Source organism: Festucalex cinctus, chromosome 11 (genome assembly GCF_051991245.1).
Source record: "Festucalex cinctus isolate MCC-2025b chromosome 11, RoL_Fcin_1.0, whole genome shotgun sequence".
In the NCBI taxonomy this organism is placed as follows: Eukaryota; Metazoa; Chordata; class Actinopteri; order Syngnathiformes; family Syngnathidae; genus Festucalex; species Festucalex cinctus.
This window is the reverse complement of record NC_135421.1, coordinates 5339551-5351618: the sequence shown is the minus strand read 5'-3', so window position 1 is coordinate 5351618 and position 12068 is coordinate 5339551. Positions and strand designations below refer to the sequence as shown.

General features: G+C 41.5%; 1 protein-coding gene across 1 annotated transcript; it reads right to left on the bottom strand.

Moving 5' to 3' along the window:
• Window positions 1-2535: 2535 nt before the first annotated feature.
• On the bottom strand, window positions 2536-11366 carry LOC144030938 (uncharacterized). Its single transcript, XM_077537604.1, has 6 exons — window positions 10855-11366; window positions 10670-10716; window positions 10573-10623; window positions 10461-10494; window positions 10146-10381; window positions 2536-2592 (listed from the first exon to the last, which is right to left on the bottom strand). Exons 1-6 carry the CDS (start codon window positions 10979-10981, stop codon window positions 2536-2538), a joined length of 552 nt encoding a protein of 183 aa, XP_077393730.1. The 5' UTR covers window positions 10982-11366.
• Between the last annotated feature and the right edge of the window lie 702 nt (window positions 11367-12068).

Below are 12068 nucleotides of genomic sequence, written 5' to 3'. Positions count from 1 at the left end.
GTCATTCTTTCCTATTTCATCCATTTTTGCCGCCCCTTTCACGCTGAATGTTGCCGTCCACCTCCTTTCACCCCTAGTTACGACCGAGAAGTGGTCGATCTTGAGGTTACTGCCAATTGAAAACACCACTTTTTTTTTCTAAATGTCAAGATACTCGCTTCTTAGCTTTTGGAGTAGAAAGAAAGCCAGCTGTGAATCACTTTTCTAATCCAAGTCCGATCTCAACTCTCTCCTCCGCTGAAATGCCAAACCAATCACTCTCGTTCTTGCCCGGCGTCGGTCACTATCAAGTTTAGATTTTTTTCGTGGCACTTGACATGTTTTTTTGTTTTGTTTTTTTACCCTTCCGGTGTCTGGGCACGCTAGATGCAAATGTTGGTCTCTTTTGAGAAGACTCCATTGCAGCAAAACTCTGTACTAATTCCGACTTCAGGAAACAACGAACGAGAACACGCATGACGTCACATCCCGCAGACAGAGGGTGGGAAATTCGAAGGACTCAGACTAGACGCGTCCTGAAAAATATTGGCCAGAGGCTTGTAGGAGTACCCAGTGTGAACAGCTAAGATGTTGATCTAATAATTACAATATGTTTTAGTCATAAATGGTCAAATAAAAAGGCTATCGTGAAGTTATTTTTGGGGGGGGGGGGGATCCTCTATATAGGAGCTTTAAAAAGGCTTTTTATCAACATTTTTTGCCCTCCAAATTTAAAGAGCACCTGTTATGTGTTAATTCTTTCGACATTTGTTATGAAGATGTCTTCAACATTTTTTGACAGTGTGTGCGTATCAACCTGCGTCAGTCCAGAATATTTCCGCTTTTATACCTACACAGCGATATAAAATAATAATTAAATAAGATTTAATATTGAAATTAATAATAAAAATACCGCAACATTTTTCAGCTTGCGCACTTGCGGGCGCTCGCATATGTGACACTTCAGCATGCCCACTCGAAAAAGTCACCGCATGTGTACTTCACAAGTGTGAAGTGTCACCCCCCTCCCATCCTCCTCACACATCCTGTGCACGAAAGAGGAGGGGGAGGGGGCAGCACGGGGCAGTGAGTGCAGCAGCACACACCGCTATAATCGATATAGACGAAATGGCCTCATTCCATATCCCGTTTAAAAATATATCGATATTTTTATATCGGTATATCGCCCAGCCTGTTTTTGTTTTTTGCATGTTTTTAGTCTAGCTGTTCGCTAGCGCTGCTTCTTGCGTACTTGTTCAGAAACAACACGAATTTCCTAGCCTCAAACGTAATTCACAAATGAATTATATAAATGTTGGGAAGATAAGCAGATCTGCTAATGGATGGATGGGTGGACATAGCAACCAAAAAAAGTCGAAATACACCATTCAGCACGAAAGTGAACAGAACAGTCATCCTACCTTATGGAGCAGGAGCTATGTTGTCGTCGGTCTGGATACCAGCAAATTGTCATCCAAACTGCCAGAGATATTCTCCAGTATGTCTTTCTTAATGAATTGATTTCTACTTTTAAATCTAATTACTGCATTCACACACGAAACCATGTCGAACTCGAGCGGGGGAGCTGCCGCGATGCCCCCGCAGAGCAGGCTACTCTGCTCCCAATTCACTCAGACCGAGTCGGGAATTAAAAGTTGTGACATGCGGCAGTTATTTTTAGGTCTAAGTAAGTAAGTTATTAACCAAGTGATTGTATAATGTATACAATAACTTAAAGTAATATAGCCCCAACTAATTTATTTGATGTAGTTTAATTTTATAGTAGAGAACCTATTATTCATGTTTACCTCACAATAAATACAATTTACATGACAAAGTGCTCCTAATTAATTCCTGATATTTTTATTATTGCGTGTAATTACAAATGACGGCTTTTCCCTCACGTTACCGTTTCTAAAACAGGGCGTTTTTCTACAAGCAAAAATAAATAAATAAATTTTAAAAAAAATAAAATAAAGTAAGTAAAATTTAGAGTGTACCCACTTCTCCAGGGACCACTACACCACTGACTGAATGAAAACAGTCTTTTTAACATATTAAGATCTGTGTGGAAGGCAGGTGAATAATCTCCCTGACATTGACTTTAGGACCTTCATGGATCAGATTACCTTTGTTTAATAATTTCCCCCTCCACCCCCAATTTTTCCCCTTTAGCTGTCTTTTAGCACTCTCGCTTACATATTTATTTTAATGGCTTTTCTTAATCCCTTTAGATAGTCTAAAGTCTAATTCTTTGATGCTGCCTTTATTTTCTTTAAGCTTAATGCAAGCCACAGGGACAATAATGCGTGGTCATTTATTCTTCCTCCTCGCAAATACAGTATGACTAGCACATTTTTGTGTATCAAGTATTAAAATTAATCCATATTATTGCCTATTACTAAAATGTCCCAGGTTCAACACAGATTCAAGAGAGAAAACTCAGTCACTCAGCTGTTCATCAAACAACGTCTCAGAAATCTACCCCAAATCCATGCCAAACCGAAAAACATAGAGTATCTTATCTTAGGGGAGTGACTGAACATTTCTGTGGTTTCATGTGTTCCCTTCAGGAAAAGGTTGACTGCTGAAGTTGCATGAGCCACAAGTATCCTGCAATGATAAAACGACCAATAAAACACTCAAAATAGAAACAGCCAGAGCACTTGTATGCATTCATTTATATAAAAATTAAAGCTTTAGTCCAGAACTTGTTTTTATGAAGATGTTGCTTCAATAAAAGTGTTAACACTATCACAACTGCTGTGCTGAATGATGAATTAATTGCATCTTGATTAATCTCGTGATCAATGTCTGTGCGTCACGCGTGTGCCGCGGAGCTAATCTGATCTAAACTCGGGAGCATGTAAACGGCAAATTGGAATGGATCATGTCCCATGTAAACAGGTGACCAGAGATCTTCATTCGGAATAATTTCAGTCGGAATGACTAAGAAATATCGAGTCCGGGCTCCGGATTTCCTGAGTGGAGTTTGCATGTTGTCCCTGTGCCTGTGTGGGTCTTCTCCGGGTACTCCGGTGTCCTCCCACATTCCATAGACTGCATGGCAGGTTAATTGGGCGCTCTGAATTGTCCCGAGGTGCTTGTGAGTGTGGATGGTTGTTCGTCTCTTTGTGCTCTGTGATTGGCTGGCAACCGGTTCAGGGTGTAACCCGCCTACTGCCCGGAGCCAGCTGGGATAGGCTCCAGCACCCCTGCGACCCTTGTGGGGAGCAAGCGGTTCAGAAAATGGATGGATGGATGACTGAGAAGTCTCCATGTAAATCCGGCTTATCAAGTGATTTTCTGGAAAAGTACAATAAGTAAGTGATTTGAGTTTATTCAGGGATAACGCGTACCGCGTCGGATTGTCACTCACGTCCTCTTCCAACTGTCGTTTTTTTTGTGCAAGATTTTACTCTCAGTTGGGTTCAAATTCATCGTGCTATGTGCGGCAGGCACGTTCTTGAAAATTTGTTTAAAAAACTGCACAAGGAACCAGTGTTTTAAGTGGGCTGGAACGCACCAGTACGGAGCTCAGGCACTTCTAAAAATCTCCCTTAAGCGTTCAAGTACGTTGACAATGCATGTTTTGACCCTCAAAAGCTGTTAGGACAAGTGCCGCTCATCCACAGACTTAAATATAGTATAGAAGTCCTGCGCTCATCACAAACATGCGCACGCCTAATCCAGTATTTATATAGATCTGTGCTCAGCGAAAGAAGCCCGCATACGTCATTGAAGTCAACCGCTGTAAACGTGATGCTAGCCCGAGGCAAGCTGGACAGAACGCGTGTGTACAACCATAGCTCTTGAGTTAAGCAAATAAAATGAAAACGCTACCATGGCTCAAAGCTTCAAAAAAGACCACAGTCAGACTCTGAGGTGGATTCACAGACTGATACAGCACGACATAATGAATAACCTGGCTGCTCATGCTGAAGCGAGAAGTGAAACCGGCGCGGCCATTTGCGCTACGAGCCACACCAACAGTTAAGTTGGAAGCTGTCCATTAACTTTTTCACTGAATACTTTTTTCCCCACGTTATTTTCTTCCTCTACAGCGAGAATACCACTGTGTGTATATATATATATATATATACATATATATATATATATATATATATATATATATATATATATACTGGAGCTGGAGTTTGGGCTTTGCTCAAAGCCGGGCTCTTGTTTTTTGTTTTCTGTTTCCACCCCCTACGATTGGCTGGTAACCAGTTTAGGGTGTACCCCGCCTACTGCCCGAAGCCGGCTGGGGTAGGCTCCAGCACCCCCACGACCCTTGTGAGGAGTAAGCGGTTAAGAAAATGGATGGATGGATGGATGGATGGATGGACGTTTCCACCCCAAATGTGTCATAACACACAAACACTAAACGTCCACATGGACAAGCATGTTCGTCCCAAACACCACGCTGAAGGAAGATACAAGCTCATAGTCACAATCACAGTTATATATATATATATATATATATATATATATATATATATATATATATATATATATATATATATATATATATATATATGTATATATATATATTAGGGGTGTTTAAAAAAAATCGATTCGGTTATATATCGCGATACTACATCGCGCGATTCTCGAATCGATTCAATAATCGGCAGAATCGATTTTTTTTTTTTTTTTTTTTTTTTTTTAGGTTTCACACCTTGAGCATGGAAGAATGTTATATGAACAGAACATTAAGCCTTAATATTTTATTTTAATGCTGTTCAAACATGAAACAGATTACAACGTCTATAAGACTGAAATTTCAGAAAAATAAATAATACATTTTCATATAAATCTTACACTCTACAAGCTTACTGATTAGTATTTTCTAAATTTGAATGAAAAAAAATCGCAACAATCGACCTATAAATTCGTATCGGGATTAATCGGTATCGAATTGAATCGTGACCTGTGAATCGTGATACGAATCGAATCGTCAGGTACTAGGCAATTCACACCCCTAATATATATATATATATATATATATATATATATATATATATATATATATATATATATATATATATATATATATGTATATATATACTACTACTGTAATCATGTTTTATTTAAAACAAACAAACAAATCAGCCGAGAGGCGCAAACTGCAGTGAACCTGAGTGTGCCAGTGCTGGACAGTTTTTTTTTTTTTTTATTAATTTATTTTTTATTTATTTATTTTTTCAATGGAGAAGAACTGCAATCTGGCTTTCGCCTGAGCAGGGGTTCATTTGAAGTGCTCCTCAACCTCCTGAACCACACTCTTAAAGCCTAATTTATGACTCCACGTTTGCTCTCGCGTTGATGACCGCCGTAGATCACATGATGTATTCTACGGCGTTCATGAATTTTAAGTGCCACGTCGCTCGTGGCCGGTTGCGGTGCAAACGTCGCCAATCCTTGAACGCCGTAGATGGCGGGGCGTAGCTCGCTTCTGATTGGTCCGTTCCATGGCTTTTTTCTTTTTTTTTTCTCTCTCTCTCCCCGCCCCCCGCCCAGATAGTTTCCGTGAAGCCAACTGGCGGCGCAAATCGACTTCCTGCTCGGAGACCACGGCTGTGCATGTGGATATGTGCCTGGGAGGAGAGGCGGAAAACAACAACAACTTAAAAAAAAACAACAACAAAAAAACTGTGTTCGCTATGCGCATGGCTGTTGTTTTTTGGCGAGTTTACGACCGACACCGGTGCAAATTGGCAATAATTAATTGCCACGGTGATGAACTTACTCTCCCCCCGGCTTTGTTTCGTGTTTCTGAATTAAATTGAACTTCCTGAATCCGTCATAAAATGCAGAGGAATCGCCACTCTGTGGCGTCCCAGCCATAGCGACAGCGGGACTTGGTGTGAAACTCCAGCAGACACAGATGTGTATTGCGCACAAGTCGGAAGGCAAACGCACGAGTGGAGCTACGCCTCCACGCGAGCCTCTCGCAGAAGCATACTGAGGCCTTAAGGCTTCAGTATACTTCTGCTTGAGGCTCACGCGGAGACGTCACGGCGGAGCTCCGCTCGTGCGTTCGCCTTCCAAATTGTGCGTAATACACATCGGTGTCTGCTGTAGTCACACTCTCCAAGTCGGGCTGTCACTACGGCCGGGATGCCACAGAATGGAGATTCCTCTGCATTTTATGACGAATTCAGGAAGTTCCGTTTAATTCAGAAACACGAAACAAAGCCGAGGGGAGTCGGCTCATCACCGTGGCAATTATTTATTGCCAATTTGCACCGGTGTCGGCCGTAAACTCGCCAAAACACAACACCAACGCACTTAGCGAACAGTTTTTTTGTTTGTTATATCCACATGCACAGCTGTGGTCTCCGAGCAGGAAGTCGATTTGCGCCGCCAAACAGTTGCCTTCACGGAAACTATTTGGGCCGGGGGTTGAGAGAGAAAAAAGCAAAAAAAAAGCAGAGTACGCCATCGAATGGACCAATCACGAGCGAGCTGCGCCCCGCCATCTACAGCGTGCAAGGATTGGCGACATGGAGGCATAAATCAGGCTTTAGAAGTAAAAGTGCTTGTTAGAACGTTTTAGGTTCCCCAGCTTGTTCTCATATGAGAACCTTTTTTTGGTTCCTGTTAGAACCATTTATGAAGGTTCCACTTAGAACCCACCAAAGGGTTCTACCGAGAACATTACGGGTTATACCCAGAACCCTGTATGAGAGGTTCTACAAAGAACCCTATAATGGTTTCATCTAGATCTCACACAGGGATTTCCACTGAGAACCCTTTTATGTTCCAAGAGTTGTTTTGTTTTATAAGATGTGAGATTTAGAAACACTATAATAAATAAATGTAACAAATTACAGCAAAATATAATAAATAAAAATAGAAGAGTAAAATAAATAACAGTAAAATAAAAAAAAATGAATTAAGTACAGGTGATCTAAAAATAAATAGAATGTTATACAGGTAAAATGGCAACAAAATAAGAAGACGTGGATAAATATTAAGAATAAAACAAAAAAGTCTATCAATTAAAATCTACACGAATAAAGTGGGTCTTGAGTCTCTCTTTAAAGATATCAATGCTCTCTGCCTGTGACTAGCTCAAAAGTTCTAACACTGGACCTCACATTTCACTCCAGAATGCCTTAAGAAAGATGACTTGACTTGATTGTCTTGAGATTTAAATATATTGCGTACAGATTAAAGATATCCCCTGCCAGGTGCAGAAAAGCATCACCAGAACATAACTAAGCCTACTGCATGTGTCACACGCGGTATAGTGCAGGCTTAGAAATTGCCAATATGTGCCACAGCTATAAGTCCGTGTGATTTCTTTTCAACATGTGTGCCCTTGGAAAGACAGGTTGTACTTTTTGACATGAAAGAAAAATGTTCCCGAAGCAAGGTGTGGGCCATGAAACTTAATCATCATCAAGCTCTCTCTCTCTCTCTCTCTCTCTCTCTCTCTCTCTCTCTCTCTCTCTCTCTCTCTCTCTCTCTCTCTCTCTCTCTTCCTCTCTCTTCCTCTCTCTCCCCTCACAACCCCCCATCAGGTCTTGTGCCCTTTTGTCCTTGCGTGTGTGTGCTCCACACAAGGTGCCCATGCATGACTGGTAGAAGTGTCACCTGGGCACTGGTGGGCACAACATTCTTGGTAGTTGTAAAAGGTGAAATCATCAAGATGTATAGATAAGCAACATTTCACAAGCAATTACCCTGTGCAGGGCCTGGCTGACCTTCAGAGAGTAGTTTTCATGCATCTACTGTAAAATTCCACTAGTCACTGGATTTTATTCTGTGCTGGAGGCGATGTGGCCAGCCACTCTAATAAGAAACACACACAAGCAAGAGTTAGGAGAGGTCTGTTGAGATGTTGATGAATTGATGTGAGGAGTGTCATCCTGTATAAACAGAACTTGGGCACATGCTGTTAAATCCTGGAAAAAAATAATAATCTTTTTACACCCACAGCTGGGGAAAAAGCTAGGACTCATACACCTTTTAATCACTCTGGGGCCTATTCACTAAAGGTTTGCGCCACCTTTGCACCACGCTAACCGGCAAAAATGGAGCAATCTGGGAGCGCCTAATTCACTAAACAGATGGGGAAATCCGTCACTAAGTGTTCTGCCAAACAGATTGCGTCACGGTGCGCCAGTGTTATTTGCGCGTATGTAAATTAGGTAACTTGCATACATTTGACGCAAAATATGCCCACCCCAATGCAAATGAGACTCATTGATATGCAGCGTCGAATTCACTAACGCCAGCGCAAATAGCCACACCGCGTTTGCGTGATGCAAATAACGTTTTTGGTGGAAAGCATGTATTAACCTGCTGCATCCTATCATGACAGCAGTGCGTGCCATTTGCAGCACAACATCCATGGCAGTTCACGCAGAGAGAGAGAGAGAGAGAGAGAGAGAGAGAGAGAGAGAGAGAGAGAGAGAGAGAGAGAGAGAGAGAGAGACAACCATGTTCTTGGCGCAAATCCATTGCCATGTGTGGTAAATCAGGTGCAAATTTGCTCCAAGCTGTGAGTTTTGTGGCCGTGTTTGCACCGGTATATGATTAGAGCAATATCTTCAGTGAATAGGTGGGTAACTGGGCGCAGACTGCGGGTGCAGTTGTGGTGCAATATTTCGGGCTATTACTGGACGCAGCGCATTCTTAGTGAATATGCCCCTCTCTCTTTTTCTGTCACATTGCATATATGCAGTGAATGACGCATACTCATAGACCTTTTACACAGATGTTTAGGTTGTGTACAACAGACACGTTTTTCACACAAAGTCAGCGTTTTGGTCGAGTGGGTACCAACAATCCAAACTTCCCACATGCTGTTATAGCCAAATTAGTATTTCCCATCCAATCCACTAATCTCTGATGCCATGCAGCCAAGGGTGTGCGGATAAATAGCTGAGCAATTACGGCCTCTTAAAATATGACATTGCCTCACTTTCAGTGAGCAGGATGAGTCGGAAGAGGGGGGAAGGGTTCATTCTATAAAAGAAATATCAATGTTACATCAACATCTTTTTTTTGTGATATTAATAATTTCATTCTTATGACACTCTTCCCTGATTGGACTTCAATGAGATGGCCTGAAATTGCCAGTGGGTAACATCAACACTTTAACCTCACAAGAGGACGTGACAGAGGAAAAAGCCACAAAAACACTTAAAGCTCAGATAATGGTTATTATTCATCAAGTGGTAAGGGAGAGGAGGGGAAGAGCAAAGGGAAACGGAAAAAAATGCATCACTGGAGGGAAAAGGAGCAAAAGAGGGAGAATTGGGTTGTGCTGATGTGACTAAATGGGATGTAGGATTGTGGGTTTCTCCATACAGTACACAGCTTTGGTCAGGAAGATATATGAAGGCTTGTCACATTGCGAAGGTTGGGGTACGATCTCTATTGGTCCAGACAATGACCTCCAGCACAGAGGCAAAGTATTTCCAGATGTCTGCCAACAGTTACTTGAGTCGATTCCATGTGCAGTTTATAAGAGGCCAATACAGCAGATTGGGAGAGGAATGAATTTGGCTTGCAAATCAAATGGCAAGCATAGATGTAAAAGTGTGGTGCTTTCCTGAGTAGAGGGTGGGAAGTGAGTTGGATAACACAAAGGAGTACTCTGTGTCTCTATGTGTATGTGCATAGATGTTAGTTGACAGTAAGATAAAAATCAAAATAGATACAGTATCTTACGTGTCAGCTAGCTTAACTCTTTGACTGCCAGCCATTTTCGGAAAAGGTAACCCCTATACTGCCAGCTGATTTACAGAATTTTACCGATCTTTCAAGCTCCACAGAAAATGTTGTGTTAGGACTATGGAAACGCGGATACTACCAAATGAAAGATTGAAGTCTCATCTTTCATCTAAAAAAAAGTTTGTTTCTACCTTAGTAATCAACAATAGAAAACACCTTCGTTTCACCCAAATCCTCTATTTTCTTCCAAAATACGGAGAAATCACGCTTTTTGTGAAACGATGTTATTTCATGCACTCTAGTGAATTTGGCACTTTTTTTTTTTGCATGAGTGATTCTACAAACACCTAAACTTCTATAAAACACTAACCCAACAATAAAAAATGTTTTTTGATTGCAAAATAACAGTTTATTTACATGCAACAGTAGCAATCCGAACAAACAATTTTGAAAACTCTTTGCAAACTATTTACACGTGCGCAACAGTTTTTGTCAGTCTGCTTCTGCATGGACTGATTTGCGTAGAGGTTGGTATGATGAACGATGTGCTGGAGAAGTTCATCCGCGATGAAGAGCTCCAGGATGTCAGCTGGCAGGTGGGAATTCAGCTCTGCTGCAGCATCCCTTGGTCCTGGTTTTGCAGCAAAGGGGAAGATGGTTGGCTGCCAGCCAACTTCATCAACTTCAAGCCAGCCAGAATCTTTGGGATCTGCAAATATACATTTCAATATCATATATTATTTTAGAGCACTGTGATGCAATGTGTGTGTGTGTGTGTGCATGTTTACCTTTTTTTCTTCGATGTATTGGTTGATGCACATTCTGTAAATTATAGAAGACGTTTACCATCAAATATTTTATTAGAGCTGTGGAGAATCTTTTTTTTTTTTTTTTTTTTACCTTTGTTCTGCTCACTGTGAGAAGGGTCACTTTGGGCCCTATGAGGGGGAGCTTGTTGCGGTGTATTGAAAACGTTTTTTTTTTTGTTTTTTTTTACCTTTCTTTGTCGTAGAACCAGCGGTCGGACGTTGCTGTGAGCACGATCTATAAAATATACATTCACGTTTGTATAGGTAATAGATGTTCTAGTGTATATCAGCACATTTACACACGCTGCTAGCAGATCGCCGAAAAGTTAGTAAAGTAATCTTACTAGCAATCTCTTAGCATGTTAGCGCTTACCTTCACGTTCTTTGGAAGACTGTCCAAGACTGTCTTGCATCGGACCCATAGTAGTCGTCAACGTCCGATGAAACGTCATCTGTGCAGACGTGCTCAGTTGTGCACCACTTTTCTCCGGTGTTAGCATCGCTAGCCGGTGCGGCCTTAGGACGTTATTAGCATCGCTAGCCGGTGGGGCCTTAGGACGTGGTCGAAACGGCCGCGTCACCGCTTCAACTATGACTTAACTCCGTCATCACTGTGCTCTTGAGCACTGGTCGATGCTTTTGAGCTTTGAAAATAAGGATCAAGCGTGAGCTGATTGCCATCTGTAGCCTTTTTGACTCCCTTAGCCAAGTTAGCCATTCTCTCCCCCTCAACACTCTAGCTCCGCCTCTCTTCTTCTACTGTTGTCTCCTACCCGATCTTGTCCAAAAGACTCATCACAGCCATCTAGTGGCCAGGAATACTCATTATAGTAACCCGATCGGCTTGATACTTGGAGCACAGCTGCCCAAGGCTTTCCTCCACCCGTTTCCAAAAAAAAACATAGTAGACGTCAATTAACGTCAATGGCGGCCAATTCTAGGTTTATACTGAACGTCTTTAAACGTTTATGGCGGTCAAAGAGTTAATAGCAAAGATATATTACTATATTATTTTTTATTACCATTTTGTGCCACCAACTTGGTTACAGGCAGATGTGTTGTTTAGATATGTATATTACCAAGCAGTTGACACATTCAAAAGTTCTGAAAAGATTTTCTTTGGCTGTAAAAATTATTTGATGAAGTTGAGTATGACTGGACTGATCCACCATCAGTCACAGGGCCATTGACCGGGAAGTGAACCCAGGCCTGCTACATGAAAGGCAACTAACTGAACCCCTATTTTACCATTGAGTAAATCAAAATTGAGATAAATGTTCTCTTCCTTTGAACAGATGCACACGAGACAGCAATATGTCTGTGAAGATTCTCAGTCATCGAAGACATGGTAATCTATAAAAGTTGAGGCAACTGGACAGTGGAAACCCTTGTTTGTTTTTTTCTTGAAAAGGTTTCTTAAGTTTTACATTTTAATAGGTGGAGTCCACCTATTTATGTCCCTCGGGGTGATCAAAATAGTGTTGTTGTTGTTCTTCTTCTTCTTCTTCTGGCTGCCAGGCTTGGCTGGTGAATGTCAGTCCTGCATCCCAACCGGTCGTTCACCAGTCCGGTGGCAAAACAGCTTGC

Coding starts and splice junctions, on each gene's coding strand:
- LOC144030938 (XM_077537604.1), bottom strand. CDS start 10,981: ATGCTAACACCGGAGAAAAGTGGTGCACAACTGAGCACGTCTGCACAG. Junction 10,495..10,572: donor TCACAGTGAGCAGAACAAAG/GTAAAAAAAAAA, acceptor TATAATTTACAG/AATGTGCATCAACCAATACA. Junction 10,382..10,460: donor AATACATCGAAGAAAAAAAG/GTAAACATGCAC, acceptor GTATATTTGCAG/ATCCCAAAGATTCTGGCTGG.